The 14,992-nt window shown below is 34.1% G+C and overlaps 2 protein-coding genes across 2 annotated transcripts; one reads left to right on the top strand and one right to left on the bottom strand.

The window, feature by feature from the left end:
• Positions 1 to 52: 52 nt before the first annotated feature.
• Positions 53 to 2,657, bottom strand: LOC128190329 (uncharacterized). Its single transcript, XM_052862351.1, has 9 exons — positions 2,634 to 2,657; positions 2,016 to 2,114; positions 1,777 to 1,824; positions 1,440 to 1,502; positions 1,299 to 1,346; positions 871 to 1,026; positions 640 to 732; positions 447 to 527; positions 53 to 319 (listed from the first exon to the last, which is right to left on the bottom strand). The coding sequence occupies exons 1-9, from the start codon at positions 2,655 to 2,657 to the stop codon at positions 197 to 199; spliced, it is 735 nt and encodes a 244-aa protein (XP_052718311.1). The 3' UTR covers positions 53 to 196.
• A 2,433-nt stretch (positions 2,658 to 5,090) lies between these two features.
• On the top strand, positions 5,091 to 10,990 carry LOC128190328 (thioredoxin-related transmembrane protein 2 homolog). Its single transcript, XM_052862350.1, has 8 exons — positions 5,091 to 5,281; positions 5,710 to 5,770; positions 5,910 to 6,023; positions 6,354 to 6,430; positions 7,720 to 7,826; positions 9,589 to 9,654; positions 9,920 to 10,049; positions 10,537 to 10,990. The coding sequence occupies exons 1-8, from the start codon at positions 5,141 to 5,143 to the stop codon at positions 10,654 to 10,656; spliced, it is 816 nt and encodes a 271-aa protein (XP_052718310.1). The 5' UTR covers positions 5,091 to 5,140; the 3' UTR covers positions 10,657 to 10,990.
• Positions 10,991 to 14,992: the final 4,002 nt, after the last annotated feature.

Below are 14,992 nucleotides of genomic sequence, written 5' to 3'. Positions count from 1 at the left end.
CGATGTGGCCCATGGGCGTCTTGTTTGAAAATACAAGCTGACAATTGTTAAGTTTGTAAATAATTTATAAAACGATCCATATCTAATTTGATTTTTAAAAAAATTAATTAATATATTTAAATCGGTGATTAAGGCAAACAGATAATATTGAAATCAATAATAATTAAACAGAGCAAGTTGGAAGTAAATTGTCCATTCACAGTGCCAATTCGGCAAACTTGCTGATGAGCTCTTCCACAGATGAGTCTTCTGGGATCATTCTTCTCTTCTTGATAGAGCTTTTTGCGGATTGTCTGTGATGTTTACGTTTGTGAGTGGCCTGAAAATGAGAAAAATAGATGGAAAAAAAAAACATTAGGTGTGATTATTACATGTGGTATTTGAAAGTGATTTCATCAATATGATCTTTTGTACACAATAAAAGAGATCTAGAAGTAGTTGCGTACATTTCCAGCTTTATCGGTGTTCTTGCTGCTTGAACACGCCACGTCTGCTGTCACAGAGGAAATAGTCTTTGTACACTTTATCTGGCGAAAGAAATAAAAGGCAATAACACAATACACATGTATATGAATCAAAAGCTACATTCAACAAGAATAAACTCTAATGAACTATTAGACGCAGTGAATGACGGCATACCTTTTTGGTTTTGGTGGTGGTACATGTACTCTCACTCCGTAACAAGTTGTAGCTGGGAGGTGCCACCAAAACAGGTAAAGGGGCTACGGGGATCTGTCAAAATAGTTATGCATAAAGTTTAACTGAAAGATTGAAAACGACATGGAATTTTAACTTCAAGCAATGGCGATGTAAATCATAGTATTCAGTTTACTGGTAATAACATTGGAAACCAGGCCCACTTACATGTACGTCTTTTTCGGGATTTTTGCGTTTGTTGTCCTCTCCGCCAGATTTTTGATATGGCTTTTTCCTTGCTCCTTTCATGCGGGGTTTTCCTCTCTTTGTGGGGTTAGGTGTAAGGTCTACTTCTACCGCCTTTGTCTTGGTTTCTTCGATGTTAGGACACTATCAACAAATTATTGGAACTTTCAGGAACGTTGCATCGGGAAAAAGGAGCAGAGGAGAGGGCAACCCCCCCCCCAAAAAAAAAAAAAAATTCATAGCAGACATTTTTCTTAGATTTACATATTAAAGGTTGAAGTTAAATGAAGTTCCACCCCACCAAACATTTGTATAACCATACGGAATTGAAAAGTAAAATTAAATTCACAAGTGCCCTTTCCGATTTATTTTATTTTATCACAAAGAATACTAGAATAACATATTCCATTACTTACGGAGTTTCTTATTGCTTTCAGCATAACCGAAATCTGCTCTTCCAAAGCCTGGAAAATGATTTTAATAAAATTAGATTTTAATTCAACCAAATGAAGTTCTTACAGCTTTGTAAAATTAAATTAAAAAAAAACAAAACCAACCTTTAAAGGGGAGCAACTCTGCTGAGTTGTCTTCTTCTGTGGGACTCTATCTTTTGGCTGCATCTACAAAGAACCTAACTATTAATTCGGGATTCCATGCCAATTGACAGTAAAAGATTTTACGCCTGTAAGCAAATACATGCATTAGCAAATACAAATCCAAACCAGATAACCCGAGATTTGAATAGGTTATTTAAATTTTTGAAATATTCCAACGATTCAAGACTACCGAGTATATGAATTTATATGCATTTCGGACAAGACAATATTCCAAAAATAGGCCATTTACAACAAAGATATAATAATGCAACATAATTTGGCACCTGAAAATATGTACCTGAAGTCGCCAAGGTTTTTTCTTGCTTTTAGCAGCAGTTGTCGTGATCTATATTAAAAACAATATATAGAAGAATTATTCATCTATTAACTGATTAGCGGAAAATTAGCGGAAGTTACGTATTTATACATGTAACATGTTTCTAAAATATTCGTGAAAAAAGACAGGGCTGTTCTATAGATCATATAAAACTCAAACCAACATTTACAAAGCGTTGCGATTTTAAAAAAAAATGTTACCTTGTCTCCATCCACTGACTCAAGTGTTGCAGGAGGCCAGCGAATCGCCATTCTCTTCACGGCCCTGCAGCACTCCTCTAACTCTAAATCGTCAATGCTCTGAAAGTTGATACAATATTTAGATAAGACTTATGCAGTAATAAGAAAAAAGTCGCTTTATGTGAAGACCTACTGAATTGTAAGAAAGCTATCAACCTGAAACTCGACAAAAATGACTACCAAATTAAAAAGACAAATGTATAATTCTTTAAATGTATATCCTTCTGTTTTTAATCGCTTATTTAAATCTAAATGAAGGATGTTGTTCATAGGCGATCTATAGCAATTCCACGGATATATAAAGACAGAGAGCAAATAAATGTACAAAATCAATGTACCTTACAAATCAAAATGATCTCTTTAGTTAAAAATACTTCTATATCCCATTATTTTTTTTTATATGACATGTGGAAAGTCTGGCGGACGTTATGCAAGAGCAAAGAGGGTATATGTCATACTAACAATAATGCATAGTATATGGACTAAAATTTAAAAATGTGTTTGATAAATCATAATGCATGTATGTAGTACTGTTTCAATCAGTAAAATAAAAAATAAGTATTATACTTGAATTATTACCCTCTTATTCGAAGTTGATGCCATCTTCTATAAGTCTTTTGGGTTTCTTCGCCTTGAACTTCTCTGAATACTGAGAACGGTTGTCAAAGCCGCTATGTTGGCAATGATCTATATCCAACAATGGACGTGACGCAAGCCATTGTGACGTCATAATCGTTTACAGCATTCCGATCTGCTAATTGTTATCATCAACTTAAAATGTCATGTATAATTAAAATTGAAATAAATCAAAAATTGTATAAAGAGTATCATCAGTGCCAACAGTCACATCGCAAAACTTTTAGCATAGAACGCCATTACCCTTAGCACAAAAAAGTGTTTTATACAAACAGGTTTTGCAACTAAAACTGAATAGCTTTTATGATAATCATTTATCTCATCTTCTACAGGCACGTAGCATCGTATTTAAAGGTTGGAGAGGGGGTGTAATCTTTGCCAAAAAAAGGGCAACCATCTTAATTTATAAAAACCCTATTCCGTTCCGTGCGGGTGGGGTAATGCGCCTATGAATTCAATGTCTTTGTTCGTTTTCTTATTTTTACTTCAATTTTTTACATTGACTCAAAAAAGAGGGGACACAACTTCTTACTAATTGATTCTTTTATATGTATATTTAAGATTATTTATTACTATAATTTAAGGAATGAATTCAATATTTATCTGTTTTATACGATATAAAATGGTTTGGGACAGTTTACGCTTTATAAACTGCAAAGTGGTTTATAAAAAAGCGTAAAGAGAGTTTATAAAGCGTAAACTGTCCCAAACCATTTTATATCGTATAAAACAAATAAATATTGAATTCATCCCTTAATAAAAACGGTCATTTGACCTTTAAAATGACGTTAAATTGTACAAAATTCAAACGTAAGGTCAGGCGTATTAATACGTTTTTGACGTAAGTCTTACTATGACGTAGGCAACATTCTTTATACGATATAAAATAATTTTTAGCCAATCAGAATGCGCGTTACAACCAGAATTAAATTATTTAAGGAATGAATTAAATTTCTACCTATGTTATACGATATAACATAACTTGGGGCAGTTTACACTTTATAAACCGCGAAGCGGTTTATAAAAAAGCGTAAACTGTTCCAAGTTATGTTATACTCATATAACGTAGGTAGAAATTAAATTTATTCCTTATCATTTATTTTTCTACTATTTAAATTAGATAATAAGGCCCCTTAGTTAGTTAAAATATGTTAATTTGTACAAAATGTAAACGTAACGTCAAGCGAATTAATACGTTTCGCTCGCACGTCTTATTGTGACGTAGGCAAGTTATGTTATACGATATATATGAATTTGTTTAGCCAATCAAATGAGGCGTTACAATCAGAATTAAATTATTAATTATTATCATTAATTCAACAATATTTGATTCGACAAAAAGTGGGGATGTGGGCTGCCACTCCTTTCCCGCCCCGATGCTTTATTGTACGTGCATACGTGCCTGTCCTGATAATTGTAAAAACAAACGATCCCAAAGATTTTTCTCTTGTATACAATCAAATTTAGCAGAATTTCCTCATTTACTGATATCATAAATGTATTCTGTAAATACAATATGATTTGGAGAGAGAGAGAGAGAGAGAGAGAGAGAGAGAGAGAGAGAGAGAGAGAGAGAGAGAGAGAGAGTACATCGCTGGGGAGGGGGGGGGGGGCAAATGTACAAGGAAATATAATCATCAATACTTTCTTTGGTTAATCTTTTTATTTATATTCTATTCACATTTACATTAATTGGTATTATACAAAATCCGAACACTTAGAGAACATGTGTCACAACACACGATGTCGAATTTAATTTGAACATCAGTCTCCGAGAGTGCATACAATCCGCCACATCTACATGGGTAAGTGTAAACATGATCATCACAGTCGGGTGTATCACATATCTCGAACTCTTCGATTTCAATGTCATCTTGAATTGGCCAGTCTTGTGATATGCATCTTTGTTTCCACTTTATGTCGTACTGGTTTCTTAAGTCTTCATCGCCTAAAATTTTCCAAGCAAAACTAATCTTAGCAAATTCGTCATTAGCATCCGACAACTTTTCCCTACTTTGAGAAGCAACTTTGTCTGGGTGAGTCTTTAATGCAAGCTTCTGATAACATTTTTTTATTTCTTCACATGTTGCCGATTCCTCGCAGCCCAAAATACTGTATAAGTTTTCCATTAGCTCACAAATACAGAGAATCCATAATGTTACATCAAAACATGTTCCATACCCCTTGCTACTTTCATTTTCATTTCAAAAGTAGTCGGAAGATTTTTGATTCGGATATAATGTAGTCTTGATTTGCGAAGACTCTTGCTCCCGAAACTTGGCGCTCTTATTTTTAGTTGGGTTTTAGGCTATATCAAAACATATTTTTGTATTACTTCTATTGGTATCTATAATAGTCAAGTGATACCTCGCCAATAAACGAATACGAACTAGAACAACTTACTATCAACTTCCGGATAAATTAAACTTGAGGACAGACGAGTCAACGAAATGTCTAAGTTAATTGCCGAAATCAAAGATGTTTTAAGCTTACATTTGGTGACCAATGTACTTCTTTCTTTAACATACTATATTCTGAAGGTCAATCGTCCGATTTGTGAATACCTCTTTGATGATTGCTTTCTCGAATTGGTAAGAAAATAACTTTCTAACAGCTGATGCCTCGAGGCTTGATTAAGACGCTCTACTTGGCGTCTGTTTTATCCAATATGTCAACAAGAATTGAAATTTAATAACATTGTACAACAATAGACGTTTATTGTGTACCCTAATCAGAGTCAATGGTGGCAAAAATGATTTGCAATTACTGAATTATAACATTTGTCTTATCCAAAGTATTTGATACATGTATAAAATTTATGAATAAACATATTGGATTGACCTCTAAAAAGCTCAAATCTGAAAAAAGTTTCTAAACTACAACAATAATTGATATCAATGATTACAGAGGTTTAATAAAGAATTAAACATGCCTTTTTTGAATTTATGTTATAAGCTACATGATTAAAAGACTATATAAAATTAAGTGCATTAATAGTCCTTTTGAAATGGCATTTCAGAAAGAATGGGAATGGATCACATTTCTTGGGTGCATTATAGTGATAAAAGGTCGCAGACAGTGTAAGTATTTATTATTTATTGATCATATAAGAATAAATTTCAGGCATTAAAATTAACTTAATGTTCATTTTTAATCATTTATTAAAATCACAAATCTTTTTTTTAGAATTGATATTTTACTACAGTTTTCATTTTGCAGCTGCGTTCTTGGATTATGCCAACACTGCCTGTATGTTTGCTAAGTTTTTGAATGGGGTTATGTTGTTTAAAGCAAGCCCCATCTATGGATTAGTTTATTTTCTTGCAGTTTTGTGTAAGTATACTTAAAACTATTATTTTTAATAATTGCATGTCAACAAATGTTAAACTGTGTCCAAGAAAGGAAAATAAAAGTACACTGTACCTTCACATTTTGAGCAACAAATCAAGGTTAAACATAGCTAAAATTTTAACTTGTCAATTGAAAAGTTGTCACATTTACATTGCATATACACTATTTCATAATGGTGAGAAAAATACTCCCATTGAATAAGAGTCTATAGAAGTTGAAAATGAGCTGGACTATCAGACATTTATACTCAGCCTTGCAATTATTTTTTGAAAATGTTGTATCGCCATTATTATTTACTTTTTTGTTTTGTAGTACACACTATTGTTCTTCCGAGACCAGTGTATCAAGGACCTGAATATATCACATATTTCAGGGGACCTAATTTACAGGTATGAATTTCATTTTTGCGCGGGGGTGTGAAGCATATGGGCAATATGCCGTCTTATTTTGACTGTTGTATTCAAAATCGTGAAATTAAATAATTATTTTGAATAAGATCAAAAACTTAGTATTATCCTTTAAAATAGATGTCAGTGCAATAATATCGGGTAGTACATCACTGCCACATTCGTGCATTATCACGTGACAACTATAAATAGCTTACGTATATTCCTTAACATAAAATGAGATAGAACAACACTACCCCGCGGTTTCCAAAATAAAATAAACATACCAAGTGAAGGCAAAACATCTCAGTTTAATCAAAACCGCTGCAAGAATCCTATGTTTTTCCTTATTAAAAAGTTATTCATCCGGTTCTCATAAAACCTTCCCAACGTTTATAAAGTTTGCACGGAAAACGGCAAATTGCATTAAAACAGCACACAGCATGGGATTCTAGCAGCACTTTTCAATTTAAGCATTGATCAAACTAACGATACGTATAAAATTTCAAGTTCAATATACGCGGGGTAGTGTTGTTCTAGTCGGATTTTTATATCGTAAACAACGACAGAGGAAAGCCTGGCCGAGAAATAAAAGCAAATTTACATACCTTTTAGCGAATGATTGATAAAACTAACATCTCCCCCAGTATTCCTATGTTCAATTCTCAATAAATCACACCACAATACTTTATTAGAGTTCTTAGATTAGTTATATTTTGAATATGTTTACAATGCTTTCCGATCAAATTCACACGACATTCAACTTTTAGTCATGACGTCATCAATGTGTAAATCTACGTAATACAAACTAATTTCTGGCAAAAATTGTCTTCAGTATTTTTTCTTTGTTTTTTGGTCTACGTTTCGTTGCTTATATATTTGAATATGTACATAATAACTAAGATTTGTGATTTCACGGAATTACATGTAACTCAGATTCCATATGCTTCCTTAACACCCCCGCGTGATTTTGTTACATATATGTACATGATATACTATATTCATGATATTTAGTCTATAAATATGATTTGTATGCTTCTCCTGGTACAAAATTAGTTAATGAAATAAATATAGCATGTAATGTCAGTATTCTACAAATAGAAAGAAACATTAAATTGGGTATATAAAATTTTAAATCAAATTGAATATGATTCAGTTATTGTACTTGTATATGATTTTAAAAAAATGAGTTATAGAACTTACTCTGTGTATTGATGATCAATTGATCATTGTATGAAAATGTCCTTTGAAAAGCTTGTTGCTGTAGCATTATTTTCTTCTCTTTCATTCAGGATGAACTGGAAAGAGACAAAAGAATAACCTGGATTGTCACATTTTATGCTGCATGGTCACCTCAGAGTGTTACTTTTGCTCCAATTTTCTCAGAAATTTCATCTCAGTATGTGTATTTATTGATCCATTGCAAATTTCAGAAACAAATCAATGCATTCATTCTTACTTATATATATTAGCATTAGCACCCAGTATTTGAAACCACTCTAAAAATATTTTAACATGAACATTAATGAATAGCTTTCTTTAACTAAGTACAGTAAAACATGCTTATAACAAAGTGCCAGGGACAGGTGATTTTGCTTCGTTGTAAGTGTGACTGATTATATCTGTCAGGTTTACAACATGTAATAAATTCACGGGGAATGAAAATCACCTCACTGTAAGAGTCAAATCATTGTAAGTGTAGTTGCTATAACCATGTTTTACTATATGATATTTATACCCCTGTTCTGGAGGAGAAAAAGGGTATACTGTTTTATCCTTGTGTGTCTGTCCTTCTTTCCTTAACCAAAATTTCTGTCGTTTTTTCCTGGCAACTATTCGTTGCAGATGCTTGAAATTTTAACACACTCTTTGTTTAGGCATGCCATATGGTGGGAACTATTTTTGTACCAATCGGATGTCAGCTTCCTGTTAAATGTCGACTCATTTTGTATACTGTAAACGTCTTTAATTCCACGTCTAAAATTTCACAATTTCCTGTGTTAGTACCTTTCACGTTGTTTTTAATTTCACAGACAATCGGTTTTAATTTAAATGAAGATTTTTAAAATATATGATGCCAATGAACATGTTACCATGCATTTACATAAGTTTTCTTTGGTATCAGTTAAGTTACTGTCCTAAATCTGTTAAACACTATTTATAAAATTATTTAAGTATTTTGTCGAAGATAATAGTCATAATGCGCACTATTGTATAATGCACATCCGACATTTTGAACCTGAAAATTAGGGATGAGGGTGTAATCTGTTCAAAACCTGTACGACTTTATAATCAATTAATCTTAAAAGTGAACTGCACAATATGAAAGCCGATAGCAAACAACCTGAGTGTTTGGGAATCTTTGTACTGGAGATTTCCAAGATAAGTAAGTGACAACTTGCGCACGTCTTCACAACAATGGCTTTGATAAGGTCACCGAGCTGAGGGGTGTAAAAAAGATAAATGTGACATTTTCTGTTATAATAAGTGTTTAATTAACATTAGTTGTATTAATCATATATAATATTTATGCTTGCGTTTAAAAAGATACCATCATTACAATAAGGAAGTGGTAATTTAGGCCCTGCTCAGGCACACATCTATCAATAGCATCTGTAATGGCTGCATACATGGAGATGGCAAAAACATGTAGTGAATATTCATGGTGGCTTAATGTTCACAGAAAATTGTCTGACCGTGAACATTGTGAATTAAAAACACTGTAATGTTTTCCACATCTACAGTTTTCACATCAGAACGGGGGTATTACTAGGGAGCATTGGCTCACAGATATCTTGTTTATAACATCTGTTAGAACCATTTTAACAAGACCTTGGACTTTCGGTTGGACGTAGCTATCTATTTCTTGCGTCAAAATAAGTTAAAAATGACGCGGTTTCAAGCGAAATATGCACCGATTGTGTAGTCTTAGCTCAAACAAGTCAGACAAATCCTGTTGATTTCAAAGAGCCCTGGCTGAGTGGTCAGCAATGGAATAGACAGGCCTACGTCACATTGCTGTTTGACACAACTACCCAAAGTCCAAGCTCCTGTTAAAATGGTTCTATATCTTTATTGCTGTTTTAAGCAATGATATTAAATGATGTGGTTGATGAATTTTACAACATCACTCATATTACTGTAATCATTCAATTTTTTAGATACAAACTTGACAACCTGAAATTTGGAAAAATTGATGTGTCAAGGTATCCAGATGTAGGACAGAAGTAAGTACTAGCAAATTAAAAACTTGAGCATTCCTCAGCAAACATGACAGGTTTTAATGTTGTGTTTATATGAGAATATATAATATCTATCTTTAATAGATTTTGAGGTCTTTGCTACAGTATTATATATCAATGATCAATTAATGATAATTTTATGATGAATGCTTGTATCAGCTGCGACAGCATAAAGATCTTTGTATAGGTTTGGACTCGAGTTAAATTTTTTGTCATTAAAAGAGCTAAAAATTAATTTTTTTTCTTTAAGGTTTAATGTAGACAGTAGTTCTTGGTCAAAACAACTGCCATCTGTGATTGTGTTTGAAAATGGGAAAGAGACGAACAGAAAACCATTTATTTCACCAAAGGGCACAGTCGTACGCTACAGGTTTACAAAGGTGTGTAGTTTTATGATAATGATTAAATTCCAATATATCTGGTACCTCCATGGAAAATATCTTCCCAACTTTTAATTACCCGTAGAAAAATATTCAAATCCAATGTAAAAATTATGCACTTAGATATGAATTATATATACCTAAGAAGATGTATAAATAGATCAATTTTTAAAAGAATTAACACAAAACTTTCTAACCACATATTTGATTTAAATTACTTGCAGTTTTATATTAATTTTTGGGCTTAACATTATCAATTACCATTTTATTAAATTTGAATATTAAAGGGTGATTTCAACATTAGAATTCATGAAAAGATCAAGTTATTTTAATGTTGTACAGAATTACAGTCGCCAGACCAGTAGTACTTTTATTTCATTATCAGATTCAGGGGTGTATGACTTGTTCAAATGTTTTGGGTTGTTATTCTTTTGAAAGATTGAAAAAACAGGTTATTCTATGCATTTTTCATTGTTTTATTTGCTAGGAAGGATTGGTTGCCGATTTGGATCTCAATAACATCTATCAAAAATGCAAACAAAATCCTCTAAAGGTGCGCAAAGAAAAGAAGGATGAAGATATTGCCAAAGAGAAGAAAGAAAACTAAAGTCAACAAGAGATGTTATGAAAAACTTGTATGTGCAATTGTGAAAGGACTTGTTAGTGTGTGCAATGAATATAATTTACTAAATTCACATATCTGTATGTAATATGTTCAATGATTGGTGTATGTGTATGGTCACATGACTTGGATGTCACAATATTCAGATTTCATATGATGGAATATGGTTTCCTGACAAGTACTGGATCTTAAAAGAATTTCTAAATAAGGATCAGATCATCAGACTGTCAATCAATACACTTGTATTTTATATGAATCTCTTTTTTAATGTTTGACTTGAATGGAAGGAAATAAAGTCAGTTTTCACATTTTTTTTAAATACCAGTAGCTGTTTATTATTTATGCTTAATAAACACCATGTTCTTGTTGATAAAAATTTTAGCCAGTATTGAAAACCCATTGCAAATAATGTACACTATCCAACCTTGTGAATGAAACATTAAATTAATAGCAGTTGAGGAGGAGGACTCAAGTTCTTTGTAGCAGTTGTAGGGGAGGACCAATGTCCTATGTTAAAGAGGAAGACCCGGTTCCTATGTTGCAGTTGAAGAGTACTAAGTTACAGTTGAGGAGGACACGACTAATATGTTGCAGTTGAGTAAGATCGATGTCATTTGTAGTAGTTGAGGAGGATGACCCAGGTTCTTTTTTGCGGTGAAGTCGAAGTTGCAGTTAAAGAGGACTCGAGTCTTATGTAACAGTTGAAGAGGAGGACCCGAGTACTTTGTTGCAGTTGAAGAGGACTCGCATCCTGTGTTGCAATTGATAAAAACCAATTTCCTTTGAAGTAGCCAAAGAAGAGGACCATGGTCGTTAGTTGCAGTTGAGGAGAAGAAGGATTAAGGTCCTACATGTATATAGTAGTTTTAGAGGAGGACCATGGTCGTTAGTTGCAGTTGAGGAGAGGAAGGATGAAGGTCCTATATGGTTGTTTGAGAGGAGGATATAGGTCCTTTGTGGTAGATGAGAAGGACGATAAAGGACCTTTGTAGCAGTTGAACCAATTATCAGTTTATTGGGGAGGATTGGTCAGCAAATATTTCACCCGCGAATTGCATATGAAATGCTAAGAGCTTTTTAGCTCACCTGAGCTGAAAGCTCAAGTGAGCTATTCTGATCACATTTTGTCTGTCGTCCGTATGTCCGTCCGTCTGTCCGTCCGTCTGTCCGTAAACTTTTCACATTTTCAACATCTTCTCAAGAACTACTTGGCCAATTTCAACCAAACTTGGCACAAATCATCCTTAGGCAAAGGGGATTCAAAGTTGTGAAAATTAAGGGCCACACCCGTTTTCAAGGGGAGATAATTAGAAATTAATGAAAAATTTCGAGAAATTTTCAAAAATCTTCTTCTCAAGAACCAGAAAGCCAGGAAAGCTGAAACTTGTGTGGAAGCATCCTCAGGTAGTGTAGATTCAAAGTTGTGAAATTCATGACCCCCGGGGGTAGGGTGGGGCCACAATGGGGGGTCGAAGTTTTACATAGGAATATATAGAGTAAATCTTTAAAAATCTTCTTCTCAGAAACTAAACAGCCAGGAAAGCTGAAACTTGTGTGGAAGCATCCTCAGGTAGTGTAGATTCAAAGTTGTGAAAATCATGACCCCCGGGGGTAGGGTGGGGCCACAATGGGGGGTCGACGTTTACCATAGGAATATATAGAGTAAATCTTTAAAAATCTTCTTCTCAGAAACTAATCAGCTAGCAAAGCTGAAATTTGTGTGAAGGCATCCTCAGGTAGTGTAGATTCAAAGTTGTGAAAATCATGACCCCTGGGGGTAGGGTGGGGCCACAATGGGGGGTCGAAGTTTTACAAAGGAATATATAGAGTAAACCTTTAAAAATCTTCTTCTCAGAAACTAATCAGCCAGGAAAGCTGAAACTTGTGTGGAGGCATCCTCAGGTAGTGTAGATTCATAGTTGTGAAAATCATGATCCCTGGGGGTAGGGTGAGGCCACATTGGGGGGGAGGGTGTTAAAATTTTACATAGGAATATATATAGTAAATCTTTAAAAATCTTCTTCTCAGAAATTAATCAGCCAGGAAAGCTGAAACTTGTGTGGAAGCATCCTCAGGTAGTGTAGATTCAAAGTTGTGAAAATCATGATCCCTGGGGGTAGGGTGGGGCACAATGGGGGTGTGGGGGGGTCGAAGTTTTACATAGGAATATATAGAGTAAATATTTAAAAATCTTCTTCTCAGAAACTAATCAGCCAGGAACGCTGAAACTTGTGGGAAGTATCCTCAGGTAGTGTAGATTCAAAGTTGTGAAAATCATGACCCTTGGGGGTAGGGTGAGGCCACATGGGGGGGGGGGGGGGGTGTTAAAGTTTTACATAGGAATATATATAGAGTAAATCTTTAAAAATCTTCTTCTCAGAAACTAATCAGGAAGATGATTCTTTATAATTGTTAAGACTTTGGCTCCAGGACAATTCTTCGGCCTCACAAGAAGGTTCAGAGTTTGATGTAGCTAAATATCCCATATATAAACAATTGTAAAGGATCTTTTTGAGAACTGCAATACTCAACATGTGATATGACTCTAAAATTGAAGCAGGCAGCTATTTTTACATTAGAATCTTTTTGTATTACTGTTTTGAGTTATTGCCCTTGATTTATTGATTCTTGATTATTTTAATTAATGCATCCACTGTTAACCAATTATTGTGATAATTAATTTTATACAATAATAAATATTCAATGTATATAAGTTGTTCTGCATAAGTAGTTTTGGGTTAGGCCGGATTGGTTTGTTTATTTTTGATTTCCAATTTTTAGACACTATGAATTATTTTAAGCCGGCACATATATAGGGACAGTGTATATTGCATTGTGACGAGCGACTGTTTGGGGTTAAACTTGAACAGGTACGGAGAGGTTGAGGGTGTGGACATCCCTGCTAAATCTAATTTTCGTGTTTTTCTAACCTACGATACAGAGTGTGCGGTCCTTCCTGCCCTGTATCGCATTAATACAATTGTATGGTCATACTTGCTTGTCTTGGTGGTGGTTGCGGCGGAGCACTAGTGTATGGTCATCACTTCTGGTGTTCTGGCCTTTCTAGCGCAAGTGTGCGGTCATCCCTGCTTGCGTTAACGTTGGTACCTGTGAGTTGTGTAGGTGTGCGGTCATCCCTGCCTGCGTAACTTTGAGTCCCTATATATGTGCAGGAGCGGTGATTAAAGTCTGCTCTTGTAAATATTGGCAGCAATCAGGGCTATCCGAGTTCCAAGGGGGAAAATGGATTTTATTTATACAGGATCTACATGTATTATTATATAAATAGTGCCTGGGGTGTCAATTTCAACTGTTACCCTCCCAAACCGGCACCATTTATTTTGTAATACTGAATGTCTTAATTTATAAGAAAATTTTACTGTTTTTATATAGGAATAACGTGAATTCTACAGCGAACCGTACGCGCATAATTTTCGTGCATGTAACATTTTTTAATGTTACCCGTTGCTAAGTGCGTTGCTAACGCTGAGGGTAATAGGAAATATTATTAACTGCGTCTTAACCAATCAGATTTCAGTATTTAACATGAAAGTATAACAATGTACATTGTCCAGATTGTTTGTATTATGGCTCCATTAAGCTGACTTTATCATACCTATTGTTCCTCAGGTGAGCGATGTGGCCCATGGGCCTCTTGTTTAATTTACACAAAAATTACGTAAAACTAACATTTTGACAATTGTACTGTTCAATATAAAAACAATGGAAATAAATAAATTCCTTTTTAATAGTGAAGGAACAAATAGGTATAATGTAGTGTATAATGTACATGTAGTCAATGTTGTGGGATAAAGTACGAGGTATTTGCGAAGGCATGTGTTCAAAAAACACAGTATGTCACTACATCTGAATTTTGAATAAAGTATATAATAAGAGTAAACAGATTTATGCAAGTATTATTTGTTAAATGCCTTGTCTGCGCCACACATGAAATGTGTTGTACATGATTTTTTGAAGTTGATTTTAATCAACTTTCCTATGCAGTTACTCAGACAAACCGAAAGTGAAACAGTGTTTGGACCTCAGCACAAATCATTGCTGCTGACAAGACTTAAATCTTGAAAATAATTGATAAATTCGATGTAATGTATGCTAAAGCATTGTTTTCAAGGAAACTTATTTATAAATACCTTGAAAATTGTCAGATTTTAAATGGTACGAACAATTTAAATAGTTTTTGTAGTCGTATGTATTCCTACGCCAGAGTTCAATATAGTCTCGTTCAATTCGACGCTCGGCTGTCTCCGTAAATCCTTGCCGGAGATTTACGGTGTCAGCCGAGCGTTTAGTTGAACGAGAC

This window comes from Crassostrea angulata, chromosome 6 (genome assembly GCF_025612915.1).
Source record: "Crassostrea angulata isolate pt1a10 chromosome 6, ASM2561291v2, whole genome shotgun sequence".
Classification (NCBI taxonomy): Eukaryota; Metazoa; Mollusca; class Bivalvia; order Ostreida; family Ostreidae; genus Magallana; species Magallana angulata.
This window is presented reverse-complemented; position numbering and strand designations above follow the sequence as displayed.